This window comes from Emydura macquarii, unplaced genomic scaffold, assembly GCF_026122565.2.
Source record: "Emydura macquarii macquarii isolate MOO-44397 ecotype Brisbane River unplaced genomic scaffold, CSIRO-AGI_Emac_v2 contig_2211, whole genome shotgun sequence".
NCBI classification, from domain to species: Eukaryota; Metazoa; Chordata; order Testudines; family Chelidae; genus Emydura; species Emydura macquarii.
Genome location: NW_027132348.1, coordinates 345,067 through 361,113, shown reverse-complemented (window position 1 = coordinate 361,113; position 16,047 = coordinate 345,067). Strand labels below are relative to the sequence as shown.

Below are 16,047 nucleotides of genomic sequence, written 5' to 3'. Positions count from 1 at the left end.
CAGGTAGGGTAACCAGCCAAATGTTTGCCTTCCTATCTGAACTATCCATAGTTCTTCAGATTACAAAGTTATGAAGGACCTTTCATGATAAGAGAGACTTCCTTGTGAGATTTCTGGTACTTCACAATTCTGGCTAAGTTGTTAATACTAGAAGAACAGCAGCTTTTCTCACTGTATCCTGACACTTGCGTTTCTGGTCCTAGCTGGAACTATGAAGTACAGTTGCATTAAAAAAAATAAGCACACCAGTGTTTTCAGTCTCAAAAAAAAAAGTTGGATTGGGTTCATTTCTGATTCTGAGCAAAGGTTCAAGTTTCTTATTTTAACTTAATCAGTTTGTCTCTGCCAACTTGTAACTAATCTGCTATCACTGTCATTACTGCTAAAGTTTGCAGATGATACCAAAAACTGGGGGAGTAGTAAATAGTGATGAGGATAGATCACTGTTTCAAAGCAATCTGAATCACATGGTGAACTGGATGCAAGGAAACAAATGAGTTTTAATGTGGTTAAATGTAAATATATACACATAGGAACAAAGAATGTGGGCCATACTTGCAGGATGGGGGACTCTATCTTGGGAAGCAGCGACTCTGAAAAATATTTGGGGGTTGTGATGGATAATCAACTGAACATGCAACCTCAGTGTGACTCTGTGGCTAAAAGAGCTAACGTGATCCTAGGATGCATAAACAGTGGAATTTCAAGTAGGAGTAGAGAGGTTATTTTTCCTCAATACTTGGCACTGGTGTGACCACTGCTGGAATACTGTATCCAGTTCTGGTGCCCACAGTTCACGAAGGATGTTGATAAATTGGAGAGGGTTCAGAGAAGAGCCATGAGAATGATTACAGGATTAGAAAACATGCTTTACAGTGATAAAGACTGAAAGAGCTCCATCTATTTTATCTGAATGAGAAAATGAAGGGATGACTTGATTACAGTCTATAGGAAGCTACATAGGGAACAAGTATTGAATAACGGGCTCTTCAAACTAGCAGAGAAAAGAAGAACACGATCCAATGGCTCAAAATTGAGATTGACAAATTCAGACTGGAAATAAGTCATACATTTTTAAATGGAAAGAGTAATTAACCATTGGAACAATTTATCAACGGCCATGGTGGATTCTCCATCACTGACAATTTTAAAATCATGTCCGGATGGTTTTGCAAAAGATACACACTAGGAATTATTTTGGGGATGTTCTATGGCCTGAGGTCAGACTAAATGAATCAGTCCTTTCTGGCCTTGGAAACTATAAATCTACAATCCCCAGTAGCAAATTTTGGAAAAAGATTTTCAAATATCTGTGCAATAATAGGATGAAATTTTTGCAAAAATTTGGACCCATTTTTTCTACCTGATCTATATGTTAGAAAAGACCTGAAGTGAAACACCATAACTTACCCTACCCAAACTTAGGATTCTGTGATTACAACATCATCTCAAGTCTACCTGCCGTATACAGGCACAGAGGCGGCAATGGTGTGTCTTTTCAGTTTCAGAAACAATAGATAGTTTTGACTTCTTCATCCAGTTTGACAATTTGGCTGTAAAGCCACAAAACCCCAAGATTCCAATAATAGGACCACCACATTGAATACAGTCTCATTCATGTTATAAAACAGATTTACATACAGTATTAGACACTAGGTCTCTGTATTTCAGTCAAATACAGGGTAGATAAACATTCTGATTTAAAAAACATTTTTTTTATTTATATCATTTTCACATTGCTAGTTCTTAACTTTCTTCACATATTAATTATAGTTTACATTGAAAATTTCAAATTGAAAAAGTGGATGTTTATAAAAATTAGTTTCCTAATAGTTAGCAGCATTTCAGATTTTATATTTTTCTGCCAAGAAGTTTCACACTTAAACACCTATCTATGTTGAAAGAGACATGTCCAGGATCTGATTAACATCCTTTCTGTGAGAACATCACAAACTCAAACGCAAAATTGCTAAGCAAATAATCTGTACTATATTTGCTGCCAACACCAGCTTCTGCTATATTGCACAAGTAAAGAATGCTGAAATGTTTCTACATTATATTCTCCATCAGGGTTTGCAGATCGAAGTCAGTGGGATTTTTGTTCTTAAATTATTTACATGCTTTTGAAAAATCCCACCTTTAGGTGCTTAAATATGGAGTTTAGGAGCCTAACCTTAGGCTGCTATTTTTGTAAATGTTGGTCCATGTGTATAAGAGTTCACAATGATTTAGTTAATGTACTGAAAGTCTAAATAACTTATTATTACTAGTGAAGTGGTACTGTTTTGAAATGACAAAAATGTTATGCCCCTAAGATTCAATAAAAATACAATACTAGCCCTGATACTTCAAATACATAAGGACAAGTGGGTCCACTAAAATCAATGGAATTGATTCATGTGAATGAAGTTACATACTTGCTTAAATGTCTGTGGGAATTGGGCCTTAATTTTCAATATTTTGTTTTTTACCTAAAGCAGTTTTGTAAAATTCAAATAAGATACCCAACCAGAATTGGCATTCTGGGGTGGAAAAAGCAATGGAATTTATAATTTAGCTCATCATAAATTTTAATCTAAAACTGCAATAGCAAATTTTCAAATTCATTTCACAAAGCCTGTGGAATCAAAGAATTAATCATAGAATTGATTATAGAATGCCTGGCCTGAAATTGATTATAGAGGGCCTGGCCTGAAACTGGGTAGCCTGAACTGTGATGGAAGCCCTCAGGTTAAATCACTGACAGGATGCCCCAAACTGAGACTGAGATAAAGATGCTAAAATCCCACAGGATGTCTCAGGACCACCATTTAAATGCAAACTCCTTTTGTGAACTCTAGCCCTTTTGATGTCTGTAAACCAACAGCTCCTGTTCTGATAAGTATCAGTACGTGCCCCCTGTCTTCCTGGCCCCATAGGAAGTTACTCCATACAAATTAGCATTTTAACATGTATTGTGTAGCCACCCATCTTTGGGTGATAGCCAGGTACCTGATAACAACATTGTATAATCAAGTGACTCTTTGGTCTTTCCTGTGAAAACATCTGGCGTACCCCATTGTACATATAATTGTCTTTCCTGTTAAGTATAAACTGTTAATCAAATTCCACTATACGATCAACATGTAAATGAACCTAAGCAACCCCTATATAAGTCTTTTGTATCTGGTAGCCAGGTGAAGTACATTTGCCCAGCATCCAGACATGCTGCTTGACTTCCCCATAGCCACCTGGGTTTTCCCTATGGCTATAGTATTCCCCATAGCTATGGTTATGTGATTGTGTGTGTGTGTCACAATTAAAGGTGCACCCGATCCAACTTTAAAATGTAGCAGTGTGACTTTATTTTTCCTCGACAAGCCTTAACCTGATTTAAATCAAACATTTTATTTTGTTTTTTTTAAATCAAGGAATGTTAAATTACTTCACCAGGCTCCAATGCCTAATGTACTAAACCACATTACCACCCACACAAGCCACTCTGGCTTCCTGTGTCTCATTTTCCCTATCTGTAAAATTGGAAAAAGAATGCTTACTTACCTGCTGTGGTATATGTAGCTGTATTGTTTAGCTGATAGGTCATATGCCTCTGTTTTGTGAGCTATATCTTAACTGATTCCAGCAGGTGAGAAGGAATGAGTATAGGATGTTTGAAGTAACCGTGCCTATGCTTTTCCAAAAACAATTTTTTTTTGTTAAGCGTAACCTTAATTTTAAATTTCCTGACTTGCTGATAATTGCTTGTTTGATTTTCTGCTTAAAACTACAATGTTATGAGGCATTTTCTCCTGAAGTACCTGACATGTATTTCCAATCATAACCACAGATTAAAAATTGTACATATACACAGATTAGGGAAAACAGGCAAGTCCTCATATATTTGGCACAGTGGATGTGGACAGGACATCAGTGATAGGCCATCAGAACATTGAAATTGTATTTAAAATTGTAAAACTATTTCATAGTAATGAACTCTGAAAGGAACATATTTTAAAATGTAATTTTGTGCAACTGAGTACACTGTTTAAAAATCTAATTATTTTCTGTCATAAAACTCAGTCACCTTTTAGCACCAGTCATCTAAAGAAAATTTCCTGAATGTGCACTGTTGATTCTGACGACTCTGTAGATAATTATTGTACAACAGAAATTAGTAGAAAGGGTGTTTTTGTTTTATTTTTCAGTTTTTTTCTTCATTATTGTTTGAGAGAAGGCTGTTTATTTAGCAAATGCCTCTATACAAAAAGATAGTTGTACAAGTTGGGAAAAATCATTTTCATGCTCAGGTGATTTAGAAGATAAGCATATTAGTTCTTAAGGAAAAACTTATTATATTTTCAGTAAAAGCATTACTAAAGTAAGATTGTGTTTTCCTTGCAAATTAAAATAATCCTCTTCTGTATTAAAAAAATTTGACATTGCCATGCAATTACAAATATAATAAAGGGATTAGTAAAAGGGATTAGATACACGATTTTTCCATGGACAGGCATTTGCTATCTTTTTAGGTTAGTATTATGAAGAACTGGAGTCATTTGTAAAACTTCTGGAACATCCTAAAGTTCATGGACAAGTTTTCATCATAGCATATAGGGACATAGAAACCTGACTTCCTACATGGAAATAGAGCTAAATTCCTATTAGCTTTCATTTATTAACATGATTTCATACAAATATTTATACATTTTAATATCTCCAACAAACATAACATTAAAGAGACATAGTGGGTGAGATAATATATTTTATTGGACCAGCTTCTGGTGATAAAGATATTATTTCACCCAGTTTGTCTCACTAATATTTTGAGACCAATATGGCTATAACAACACTGCAAAAATATTAGAAAGAGACTTTGGAGGGCTTTGGTTAGCATGACATAACCCTTCAACAACTGCAGGAATAAAGTGTGAATAAATGCCTTAAATCAGTTTGCCTCTCTAATTATTTTGGTCCAAGGTCCACAAAATAGCCAAAAATCATCTCCCAATTCATCATATCCCATAATGCTTTAAGAGTGTAAAGAGTATGGTCCTGGGTTAATTTTTCACCATTTTGTGGTTTTCAGCTCAAAGAAGGGGGCTGGTGCTGGAGGTGAGGTTTGGAGGTCCTCTGGAATGGTACAGCTTGGTGGAGTTGAGCATGGTTGCTCGGTGGTAAAGTTTGAAGAGAAAGTGGTCGCATCGTTTCCTGTTATTTTTTCTCCCCTTTTCATCTTAATATTATTTTACTTCACTCTAATTTTCTCGCATTTTATTGTTTTCTATCTAAGTAGGTAGATACCTGCCCCCATCACTGTAGTAACTGAGCCTCTCATGGACATTCATGGACTGATTCTCAGAACACCTCTGTGATATTGTCCCCACTTTACAATGGGGAACCAAGGGCACAGGGAAACTAAGAGGAGCACACAGAAGTCAGCAGCAGAGTCAGGAACAGAATTCAGATCTCCAATCCAGTGCCTTAGACAGCAGGCCATTCTTCCTCTCACTTCTGCTCGTCTCTCCCTATCCCTTCTACCCTCTCCCGTTCCTCTGGTCCCCCACACCCCTGCCCATCTTCCCTTCCTTTCCATGTTTTTTTCACCTTTTGCTCCCTCTTCTCCTTCAATTCCCCATTTTTTTCTCCCTCTCACCTGTCTATCCTCTCACACCCACTGAGAGAGCCTTACTTTATACTAGCTGCTGCTCTTTCTGTGGTCATCCTAGTTCCCCCTCTCCCCCATCAGTTTTCTCTTTGTTGCTTTTTCACTTTCTCCCTTTGGCTTACCTTGTCCCTCGTATCTTGCTCCTCCCTTTCCCATCCCTTCACTCTGTCCTCCTTCCCTCTCCCACCCATCCACTCCTTCACTCTCACACTCATTGTGTCATAATTCACCCACATTCGCCTATTCATTCATTCCCACACATTCATTCATCATTACACTTCATTCATTCGCATGCTTACCTACCATGTCTTTGTACTTGAATGATGGAATTATCTCAGATTTTTGTCAGAGGCCTGTACTCTAATCCATATCCTGAAACACTGGCTTGGTTACTATTTTATTACACATACCTAATTGCACCTGCCCTAAAAGAGAAAAATAGACTGCTCTTTGTCCGATTCTCAGAACACACTAGCAGAAGATACTGTCCCTAATTCACCCCTGGTGTTAACTCTATTGAAGTGAATTGATTTACACTAGGGATGAAATGGACCCAGTGAGCTTTCAGCATCTCAACCACCTTTAGCTAGTTAGCTTAATTATCAGCAAGTACACATTATGAAGACAATCTACTAAGTACATTAGCTAAAAAATATGAAGCAACACATGAAATGTTAGAGCTGGTTGCAAATTGGAATTTCTGTCCCACACGAAAGTCCAGTGTTTGAACATTTGTTTTCATAGCAAATCGTGTCAAAAAGTGGAAGTATCTTCCTCTCTCTATCCTGCCCCTCCAGCATAAGAGAAGTTCTGAAAACCAGAAATTATTTCAATGTTCCATGAGAAAAATTGAAAATTTTTGGCAAAATCAAAGTAAAAGTAAAAAATAAAAAGTTCCATCAAAAATAATTTCAATGGAAAATTCCCAGCGACCCCTAGGAAATATCTACAGCAATCTTTTACTTTGTATACTGCAAGTAATAGTTATTTTTTCTGTTAAATTTTTATTATATTTTTCCTTTACACAACTAAACCCTCTGATTGTCAGGCACAGAAATGCTGATGGCCCATGTTGATTGAAGGCTGCTGATTCCCTGAGGAGCATATGATATTCTGTAAAGCTATGGCAATGGGATTGTGGAAAGGATAAGGCTGGAAGAAGATATGGGTCAAAGTTTTTAAGAATGGTCACTGGTTTTGAGTGCCCAATTTGGTTCAGATTTTCACAAGTTCTTGGCACTCCAGTAGAAGTTAATGGATGATATGGGTGCTTTGCATCTCTGAAAATCAGGGCTAATGTGTCTGAAGTTGGGCACACAAAATCACTGGCCACTGTTGTAAATTTGAGCCCTGGGAGTTTCTCTTAGCCTGAACAAAACTGCAGCTGGGCTTTTATTTCTTACCAGGGGATGATGGGTCTTAAAAGGGCAAGACACTTTTATAATCATTTCCTTTTTAAAATAAACTATGCAAGATACACATTTGAACTCAGCTGTAGCATGAAGAGTCTCATGCTTGATCTACCACTGCTCAGACCAGCCTTTCACATATTTTATGGGGAATTCAACAGTTGGTTTTGAATCCATAGCTACTACATACATTAAAATGGAAACTATGAAGAAACACATGGAGTTGCATTAATGTTACAAGCAAAAAATGCATGCAATACACTGAAGAGAGAAATAAAGCACACAGAAAAATTACTTTGCTGCTTATATCCGTGAAAAAATACACAGGAGGCACAAATCCATATAAAGCAAAGCATTGTGAATACACAGTTTCTTAATACAGTTTGACTTCCATTCAAACAGTCTATCACAACATCAACAGCAAAAGGATAGAAAACTACTGGTCCAAGATCTCTTTGTTATCAGGCAGGTGAGGGAAACATGCAGAGTACAGTCAATAGAAACAAAAACGCTGCGAAACCATCGGCTAAACCCTGCTGTTTGAGGAACACAGCAACAAATAGAAAGAAAACACTGTATGGCAAGAACTCAGAGAAGAAAGCAGCACAAGTTCAAAGATATGGTTCCTCCCCACTGAGACCTTGGTCAGGCAGGGAACTGGCAGCACTAAGCTTTCAGCACCATCCTTACTTCCCCAAAACCATGAGGTCTGGAACCCCAGTAGCCATCTCCCTGGGGAGGAGTCAGACATCTGGGAGACAGAGACTGCCCAGTCCAGAACATTAGTAGCCACCCAAAAGGACAGAATAGAGGGCATTATCTGGGTCCTTTATGTTTGGATACCAAAGGGCATGGAACTTGTGGGGAGGCTAGGGCTCTAGGAGCTCACAAGGCACCATGTGGGGCTGGAGTCCCACTGCCTATTTCCTGGGAATGGACCTATACCCTCTGGGAGCACCAGCTCTCCAGCTAGTTGCCTTAGCAGCTGCACGAGAAGGCACTTTCACTGTCTCAGGAGTCCACTTGATGTCAGCAGCACCCACCAGGCCATTTGCACAGGAAAGGAGGCTTGTCTGTTGAGAGGAAAGAGGAGGCCGAGAAAGGGCCTGGGATATCAGTGTAGGAGGAGAAAAGGGGAGATTACATAGGACTTGGGCACCACTGAGCTACATAACCGGGTGGGAGGCTTAGATGGCATGCATGGGTGAGGGATGATAAGAGGCACAGTGAGTGTATGGGCAAGTGTATGGGAAACTGCAGGATGAAAATAATAAAGGGAAATCAGACTGAAAATATTACTAGGCGAGGCTGGTTGCACCTTTTATTAAGGTTGCCCAACGCTTCCTATTACAAAACCCTATTTTAGTTACTTATAACTTTTCCAAACTTTAATTGTTTAGACTGAGATTTCTCATTCCACATGTCTGCCTCAGGATGAATTTTATTGGAAAATTTCAATCAAAAAGGGTTCAGCTGTTTCTGAAAGCGAGGCTAGAGAAAAATAAGCAATGGCAAAAGGATTTTTTGGCCAGCTTAAGTCTACACGAATGCTTTTGCTGGCATAGCTACCTCAGTTGGGGATGTAATTTTTTTCACACTCCTAACCAACACAGCTATGTAAACAAAACATTGCAGAGACCTGACTTAAGTCCCATTGAAAGTAAATGGTACTTAAGGCCCCTAAATCATAAGACACTTTTGAAAATTTTATCCTACACCTCCAACAGCAAAGTGTTCCCTCGCCACAGCCATGCTGGTATTCTGGTGGAATGCGAGGAAGTCTTTAGTTTGGAACCGAGTCTTTGATTGCTTTCCGAAATTGAAAGTCCACCTTGAGAGACACCAGTAAAGAAAATATACACAAAAACAATAACTTCCATCTGAAAATAATGACAAATAAATTAAAAGCATACATCTATTTTATTGTGGGTATCTGAGGAATATGAAATAATAATAAATAAGGAACAAACTTCTGTCACAGTAAATCAAAATGCAAAATGGTATAGTCTCAAACTGAATGCCAAAGCTTAGCAGTGTGTCTTCCATTAGCTGCTCTTTTGAAAACCCCCCAGTTTTAAAGTGCGGCTAGAGCTGTGTTTTAGAAAATGTCAACATTCAAAATATGGAAGCTCCATGGATATATTGGAGGGATTTATTTTTCTTCTTTTCCAACTTGTTTTCTTTAACCCTGTGAAATAGCTCTTTATTTCATGCCCACGTTATTTCCTCTTGGCAGGATGACTTACCCCCATTCTGTTGGCCACCTCAGGACAGGATCCTGTTTCACTCTTCCCTGCAAAGTGAATGAGAAAATGAGCCTGTTTTTGCTGCTGCTATTGAATTTAAAAAGGGCAGGAGTCCTCACAACATTGCACCCCCCACCTCCCCTACAGAACCTGCCATCTGATCCTGGGTCAGGAGGGACTGACAGGGAAAGCACTGGAATTAAATTTGCCTCACTCCCATATAGCCTATCAGTAGAGCCTCAGCTGTCAAGAACACACTTATATTCCCATGGAGCATCCATAATTTTGAATGTTAACGTTGTAATGGTATTGTGGACAGCTCAAAGCTTCCGTTATTGAGCTGAGGATGCATTATGTTCATGCAGCACATGCAAAGCCGGGCATAATAATGAGATAAAAGAGGGGCTAAATAATCAAAAGAACCAGATCAATGACAAAAGGGAAATACAGTTCCTGGCAAATCAAACATGACACTCCCCTCCATCTTTAAGCCCTCAATTTAGGGATACCTCTCATCCCCCCACAGGCCACCCCACACCTTCATTTGAAAATACTGAAAATGCTTGATCATGCTATTGCAAATCAATGTAATGAACTGGGGAAACAGAAATATTATGCCATGCATTCCATGGATCCTTTTCACTCCCCCTTTACATCCAATGCCACACAGAAGCAATTGCCAGAAAGAAAAACATTTACATTTCTGTCCTCAACGTTTTGCCAGGCTGTGACAACTAAGAGGAAAGCTGGCCTTTGAATATTTTGGCAGGCCTGTGACACAATTCCCCCTCACCCACCATCTGCTCTCCCTCCACTCTTAATGAAACCAGCTCCTGTTCTTTATCACACTATTGGGCACAGGACTCTCATTCCAACTTGCAAATTTAGGACTCTCGTTCCAACTTTCTCCTGCACAAGTGGAGCTCCACTGCTTGTTACTTTCACCCTTTTCTGTAGATTTACATCAGTTTTCCAGGCTATCTTCACAAGCACAGGAACTAGAGGGTTACTTTTAAAAAGATGAAAGCTGGGATTATCTAGCAGTTTCTAGCTCCCCCAGATGGGAGGGTCCGTAGCCTGACTTTGCACCACACAAAGGCCATCTCTTAGGAAAACCTTAAATCAAATCAAATCCCAGTGTACACTAGGTTAAAAAAAAGAAGTGAAACACCCTATAACAGTTGTTCTCAACTTTTTCTATACTATGAGTCTATGTTACAACAGAAAGAAGTTTTGGCGCGCATTCTCCCATTTGAACACAAAGGGAAGGTGATCATGATCCCCACTAAGAACTTACAGAAGCAGGTGGAGATTGGGAGGGGGCATGCAGGGGCATTGCCCCCTCAACCAGTTCCAGTGTGGGCCGCAGGAGGCTTACGCTGGCCACAGAGCACCCTTTCTGCTCTGGGGCTGCAGCTGCTGTCACTTCATGGGGCGGGGAGGGTGGGAGGTGGAGAATTTTCTCTGCAAAGGGGAGGGAAGGAGGCAGCCATGGGAGTTTTTATCACAGCACTCCAGAGTCCAGAGCCTGCCAAAGTCTCTCCCCCCACCATGGCAGCAATGCACATGGGATCTGCCCGCCACAGTGGAGTCCTCTCAGTGTGTGGCAGGACGGGAGGGCATCTGGGTCTCCTGGGGTTCCCTCCCCCAGCTCGGAACTCCCGCTTCCCCACACCCCCAAGCGCCACTCGGATCACGGCTGGGGGAACTCCTGGGGGTCCAGGGTTGGGGGGGCGTCCAAAGGTGAATGAAACTTTCCCAGGCATGTGACCATCCAGGAAGTACAATGACCATTGTGGCCACATGAAGAGGACCTCCTCCTGCCTCAGTCGCTGACTGTCTGATTAGGGAAAGGAGGTATTAATAAGGGGCCACCCTCACCCTGAGTGCAAGTGCCCTCTTTCCCCCAGGTGTTGTTTTGCTGGTTTTCTCCTCCTGTAAATTCTGAGTAGAGTTATGTCTACATTTATGTGCATGTAGAATACCACAAAGAGATTTTTTTCATTAGCAGTTTATCACCTCTGTGAACATTATGTTTCTTCTCACAGTAAATCATAGAATCATCATAGAATCATAGAATATTAGAGTTGGAAGGGACCTCAGGAGGTCATCTAGTCCAACCCCCTGCTCAAAGCAGGACTAACCTCTGCTATATCATCCCAACCAGGGCTTTGTCAAGCCGCAGCTTAAAAACCTCTAAGGATGGAGATTCCACCACCTCCCTAGGTAACCCATTCCAGTGCTTCACCACCCTCCTAGTAAAAAACTTTTTCCTAATGTCCAACCTAGACCTCCCTCCCTGCAACTTGAGACCGTTGCTCCTTGTTCTGTCATCTGCCACCACCGAGAACAGCCTAGCCCCATCCTCCCTAGAACCCCCTTTCAGGTAGTTAAAGGCCGCTATCAAATCCCCCTCACTCTTCTCTTTTGCAGACTAAACAAGCCCAGTTCCCTCAGCCTCTCCTCATAAGTCCTGTGCTCCAGCCCCCTAATCATTTTTGTTGCCCTCCGCTGGACTCTCTCCAACATGTCCACATCCTTTTTGTATTGGGGGGCCCAAAACTGGACACAATATTCTAAATGCGGCCTCACCAATGCCGAATAGAGGGGAATAATCACTTCCCGTGACCTGCTAGCAATGCCCCTCCTAATGCAGCCCAATATGCCATTGGCCTTCTTGCCAACCAGGGCACACTGCTGACTCATATCTAGCTTTTTATCCACTGTTACCCCCACGTCCTTTTCTGCAGAGCTGCTGCCCAGCTCGTCGGTCCCCAGTCTATAGCTGTGCATGGGATTCTTTCTTCCTAAGTGGAGGACTCTGCACTTTTCTTTGTTGAACCTCATTAGATTTCTTTTGGCCCAATCCTCCAGTTTGTTTAGGTCACTCTGTATCCTATCCCTACCTTGCAGGGTATCTACCACTCCCCCAGCTTAGTGTCGTCCGCAAACTTGCTGAGGGTGCAATCTACCCCATCCTCCAGATCATTAATAAAGATGTTGAACAAAACCGGCCCCAGGACCGACCCCTGGGGAACTCCGCTTGTGACCGGTTGCCAGCTAGACATGGAGCCATTGATCACTACTCGTTGAGCCCTATGCTCTAGCCAGTTCACTATCCATTTTATAGTCCTTTCATCCAACCCATACTTTTTTAACTTGCTGATAAGAATACTGTGAGAAACCGTATCAAAAGCTTTGCTAAAGTCAAGGTATATCACATCCACCGCCTTCCCTACATCCACAGAGCCAGTCATCTCATCATAGAAAGCAATCAGGTTGGTCAGGCATGACTTTCCCTGTCTCTGTGCTCTGAAGTTTGGGAGGAACCAACATGCAATGAAAGGAAGACAGATATATAAATGAAGCATGGACACAACCAGCTGAAGCATAGCTAGAGTTTGAGGAGGAAAAAAAAAGAATCATATCAAAGTGACACTCCAGCAAGAGTTGCATATAAAAGGCACTAATCAACCCCTGAATTTTCTGTTAAGTGCTTCCTGTCTCATACAGCACACCACACCACACAGCATGAAGCTTTTATCTCTATGTAAACAATAATCACAGATCACAAAAGAGCAATGACTTTTGAGTGAGAGTAGAACATCCCTAGTTCAACCTATTCCTGCTTTTGTTGGTCTTTCAGGGTATACATGTAAGAAACTCCTCAGACTTTATTCTGTGTCCCCTTATTATTTATATTTGTATTAGAGTGGAACTTAGAGTCTCACTGAGCCTGGAGACCCATTCTGTGGGGGCACTGTACAAAACCACACCAAGTCACAGTCCTTGCTCCAAAGGACTAGCAATCTAAACAAACAAGATAGATAAAGTACATATTGTTAAACTTATGTCAGAGATGTGAAACTGAGGGAGACTGTTTGACACACAAGGTCACTCAAGAAGTGTTTGGTAGAGCTGAGAATTGAACCCAGCTTTACTGCAGCCCAGTCAAGAGCATCAGCCACAAGTCTATCCTTTACCTAGATTTGCCCCTCTAGATTTGCACAACTGACAATCTTTTCACTGAGACAAGGTAGGTGAGGTAATATCTTTTATTAGATCAGCTTCTGTTGGTAAAAGACAAGCTTTTGAGCTAGACAGAGCTTGTCTTCCTCAGGTCTGGGCAAGGTACTTTTCCCAGGTACCTTTGCCAGACCTGTAGAAGACCTAACCATGGTATAGTATGCTCCATGGTTAGAATTCCCCAGATTCTCCAATTAGTATAGGACGATGGGGTAAAATGGCAAATAAAACAGAAAAAAAACACCAAGTAAGACCAACCAAGCAAGGAAATCCACCCCTGTCCCCTAAAGAGCATTAACAGTCACTATCAGCTAAAATAAGATCATAATTAGCAAGGGATTCAGATTCCATACATGTAATAATTGGCAAAACAAACTGCTAATTGGGGACGATAACAACCTACACTTGTGGGACAAAGACGGGTACAGAATTATGCACAAGGAGGGGGAGGCTTACAGGAAGAGAAATGTTTCAGTCTAGGAGACTGAAACCATAACATACTACCCAAGAAAAGCCCAAAACAACCACCTTGAAAACAAGGCAATAAGCTGTAATAAGCTACTGACAGAAAGCAAAAAAGGTACAGAAAGGAAGTACTTAGATAAATAGTGGGCCAAATTCTAGCCCTGATACAAGCTGAGCTTAAGCTTGCAGAGGAGACTCAAGTGCTGGGGCATGAGAAACAAGGGGTGAAATTCTGGGTCCACTGAAGTCAGTGGTCCAGGATTTCAACCCAGGACTTCATATTGTGTAATGTTTTGAAGTAACAGCATCATGAGTTGTTGTTCATCTAGTAATAACTTAGGCAATATTTGCCAGAGGTATATTTGGGGTTATTTACCTTTCATTTTATGAGCAAACATTTGTAATTAAAATCCCTTGATTTGGCTTCTGGTGACTGTTGAACTTGGATTAACCATTGACAACTGTCCTGTATTTTCTGACTTCAAAAGATGTAGAACATGGAGGGAAGAAATTGTATACTTAAGCAAAGCTGAATAATCTCCTCCTCGAAACTGGCATATGCTGGGCATAGGGACAGCCTAAGGGTGTTAAGACATGTTTAAAGAGATGGTTGGCCAAACTCATCTCTGGTGTGACTCTATTGAAGTGAACTGAATTACATCAGGATGGATCTGGCCAAGCAAACCACTTGTTCTCGCTCCATGATACTCCTCCCACACATTAAGAACATGGTTGCTGCTGAAAGCTATAGATCAGAGAGACAAAGCCAGGCCTGAGGTGGAGAGCCCATGCTAGGCTCTCTGCATCACTTTAGCCTTGCACAGAAGCTGTACAGGGAGAAGGGGGATGGCTGATTGTGCAGCTGAATAGGGGCACTTAAGGCCTCTCTTCCCTTCACACACACCCCCTCCACCCACCCCACACCTCCAAGTACAGAAGAAATACCCTCCACACTGACTTATGTGAGGATGGCATAGGTCACTTGTGGTGGGGCAACAGGGTAGTGGGGACTGGGAACGAGCCACAGATCTCCTTTCATGTGGATCCAGAAGCCCTGGTACCCAACACAATAGGCCTGGAGGGGCTGCATGGATTGCACCCTGGCCCTAAGTTGTGGTGAGAGAGAATTTCATCTCTACAGCCACCCAGCACTCCACTTACACAAAGCCTCAAGGGCATTGGAACCTTTGTAGAAGCAGGGAGCGAAGGCCAAAGTGGACTCCTGCACCCCCTTCTCCCCTAATCCTTCACTCCATCATGGACCTAGCCCCCTGCATCCTCTTCCCCCCACTCCCTAGACACTTGGTGCAGCTGGTCTCCTACCTCCAGTGGCTATACATAGCTCTCCAGGAACCAGCCACTCAGTCCTCCTTCCGCCCTTCCTATCAGCTGCCTTCTGTCTGGGACCTGCAGCACCATGACCAACTCCCCTGCCATGAATGCAGCTCCTGCCCACAACACTCCATGCTTGCCCCAGGTTCGCAGTTTGGGTGGGCAATGCCCCCCCATACCTAACCACAAACTACACCCATGTTAGGGCACCTGTGGCCTGAATGCTGAGGCTTTATGCAGGTGGAGTGAATTTGGCCAAGAATCCTCATTTCTCCCTCTCTCTTCAGCAACTGGATTAAATCCACTCAACAATGAAAGAGGAGTCTGTGATCCCAGGCACTTTCATAAGCATCAGAGCCATATGGAAGCTCAAAGGGTCCTCATTTCACTTCATGGCCCCGCACTTCTCCAGGCCACACCACATCTGTGTTCTCTAACACTCCAGACAATGACAAGAAATGGGTTGGGTCCAAACGGCCTTGATTCTCTCTATTGGGACTTCCTCAATAATGGATATTTCTCCACTCTATCTCTGATGCTTGTTGGCTAGGGAATTGAAATTACAGTACTGGGATGAGTAAACCGGAGCACCACCGCGAGGAACTTAAAGACTAAAGGACTATCTTCACCACTTACCTGACTCAATGAGGGACAATCCACTATTATGGACATATCTTACTCCCCATTAACCACATCCTACGTAACCCCTGCAGTAAGTGATGTTCCCGAATTACTGATCGCTTGTATTCTTAACTGTCAAACCTATTACCCCCCGCCATCCAGAATACCACAGATTATCCTTTCATTGTACTCCCTGACTCCCAACCAAACTCTGTACCCGCTGATAATCTGTACATTATGCCTGGATGTCCAGTAATTATTCTGTTTAAACTCTGTACCTGACCATTTTTTAAACATTATCTTC

The 16,047-nt window shown here is 41.6% G+C and overlaps 1 protein-coding gene across 3 annotated transcripts in view; it reads right to left on the bottom strand.

The window, feature by feature from the left end:
- The window catches only part of LOC137161002 (inactive phospholipase D5-like), a 178,701-nt gene that overhangs the window by 14,235 nt on the left and 148,419 nt on the right, over positions 1-16,047 (bottom strand). For 2 of the 3 annotated variants that reach the window (XM_067560011.1, XM_067560013.1), the window contains exon 6: positions 8,968-9,346. In XM_067560011.1, the coding sequence (XP_067416112.1) occupies positions 9,273-9,346 (74 nt within the window). In that variant the 3' untranslated portion in view covers positions 8,968-9,272. Of the gene's footprint in view, positions 1-8,967; positions 9,347-16,047 lie in introns of those variants that run through there. The other variant, XM_067560012.1, reaches the window with a different exon arrangement.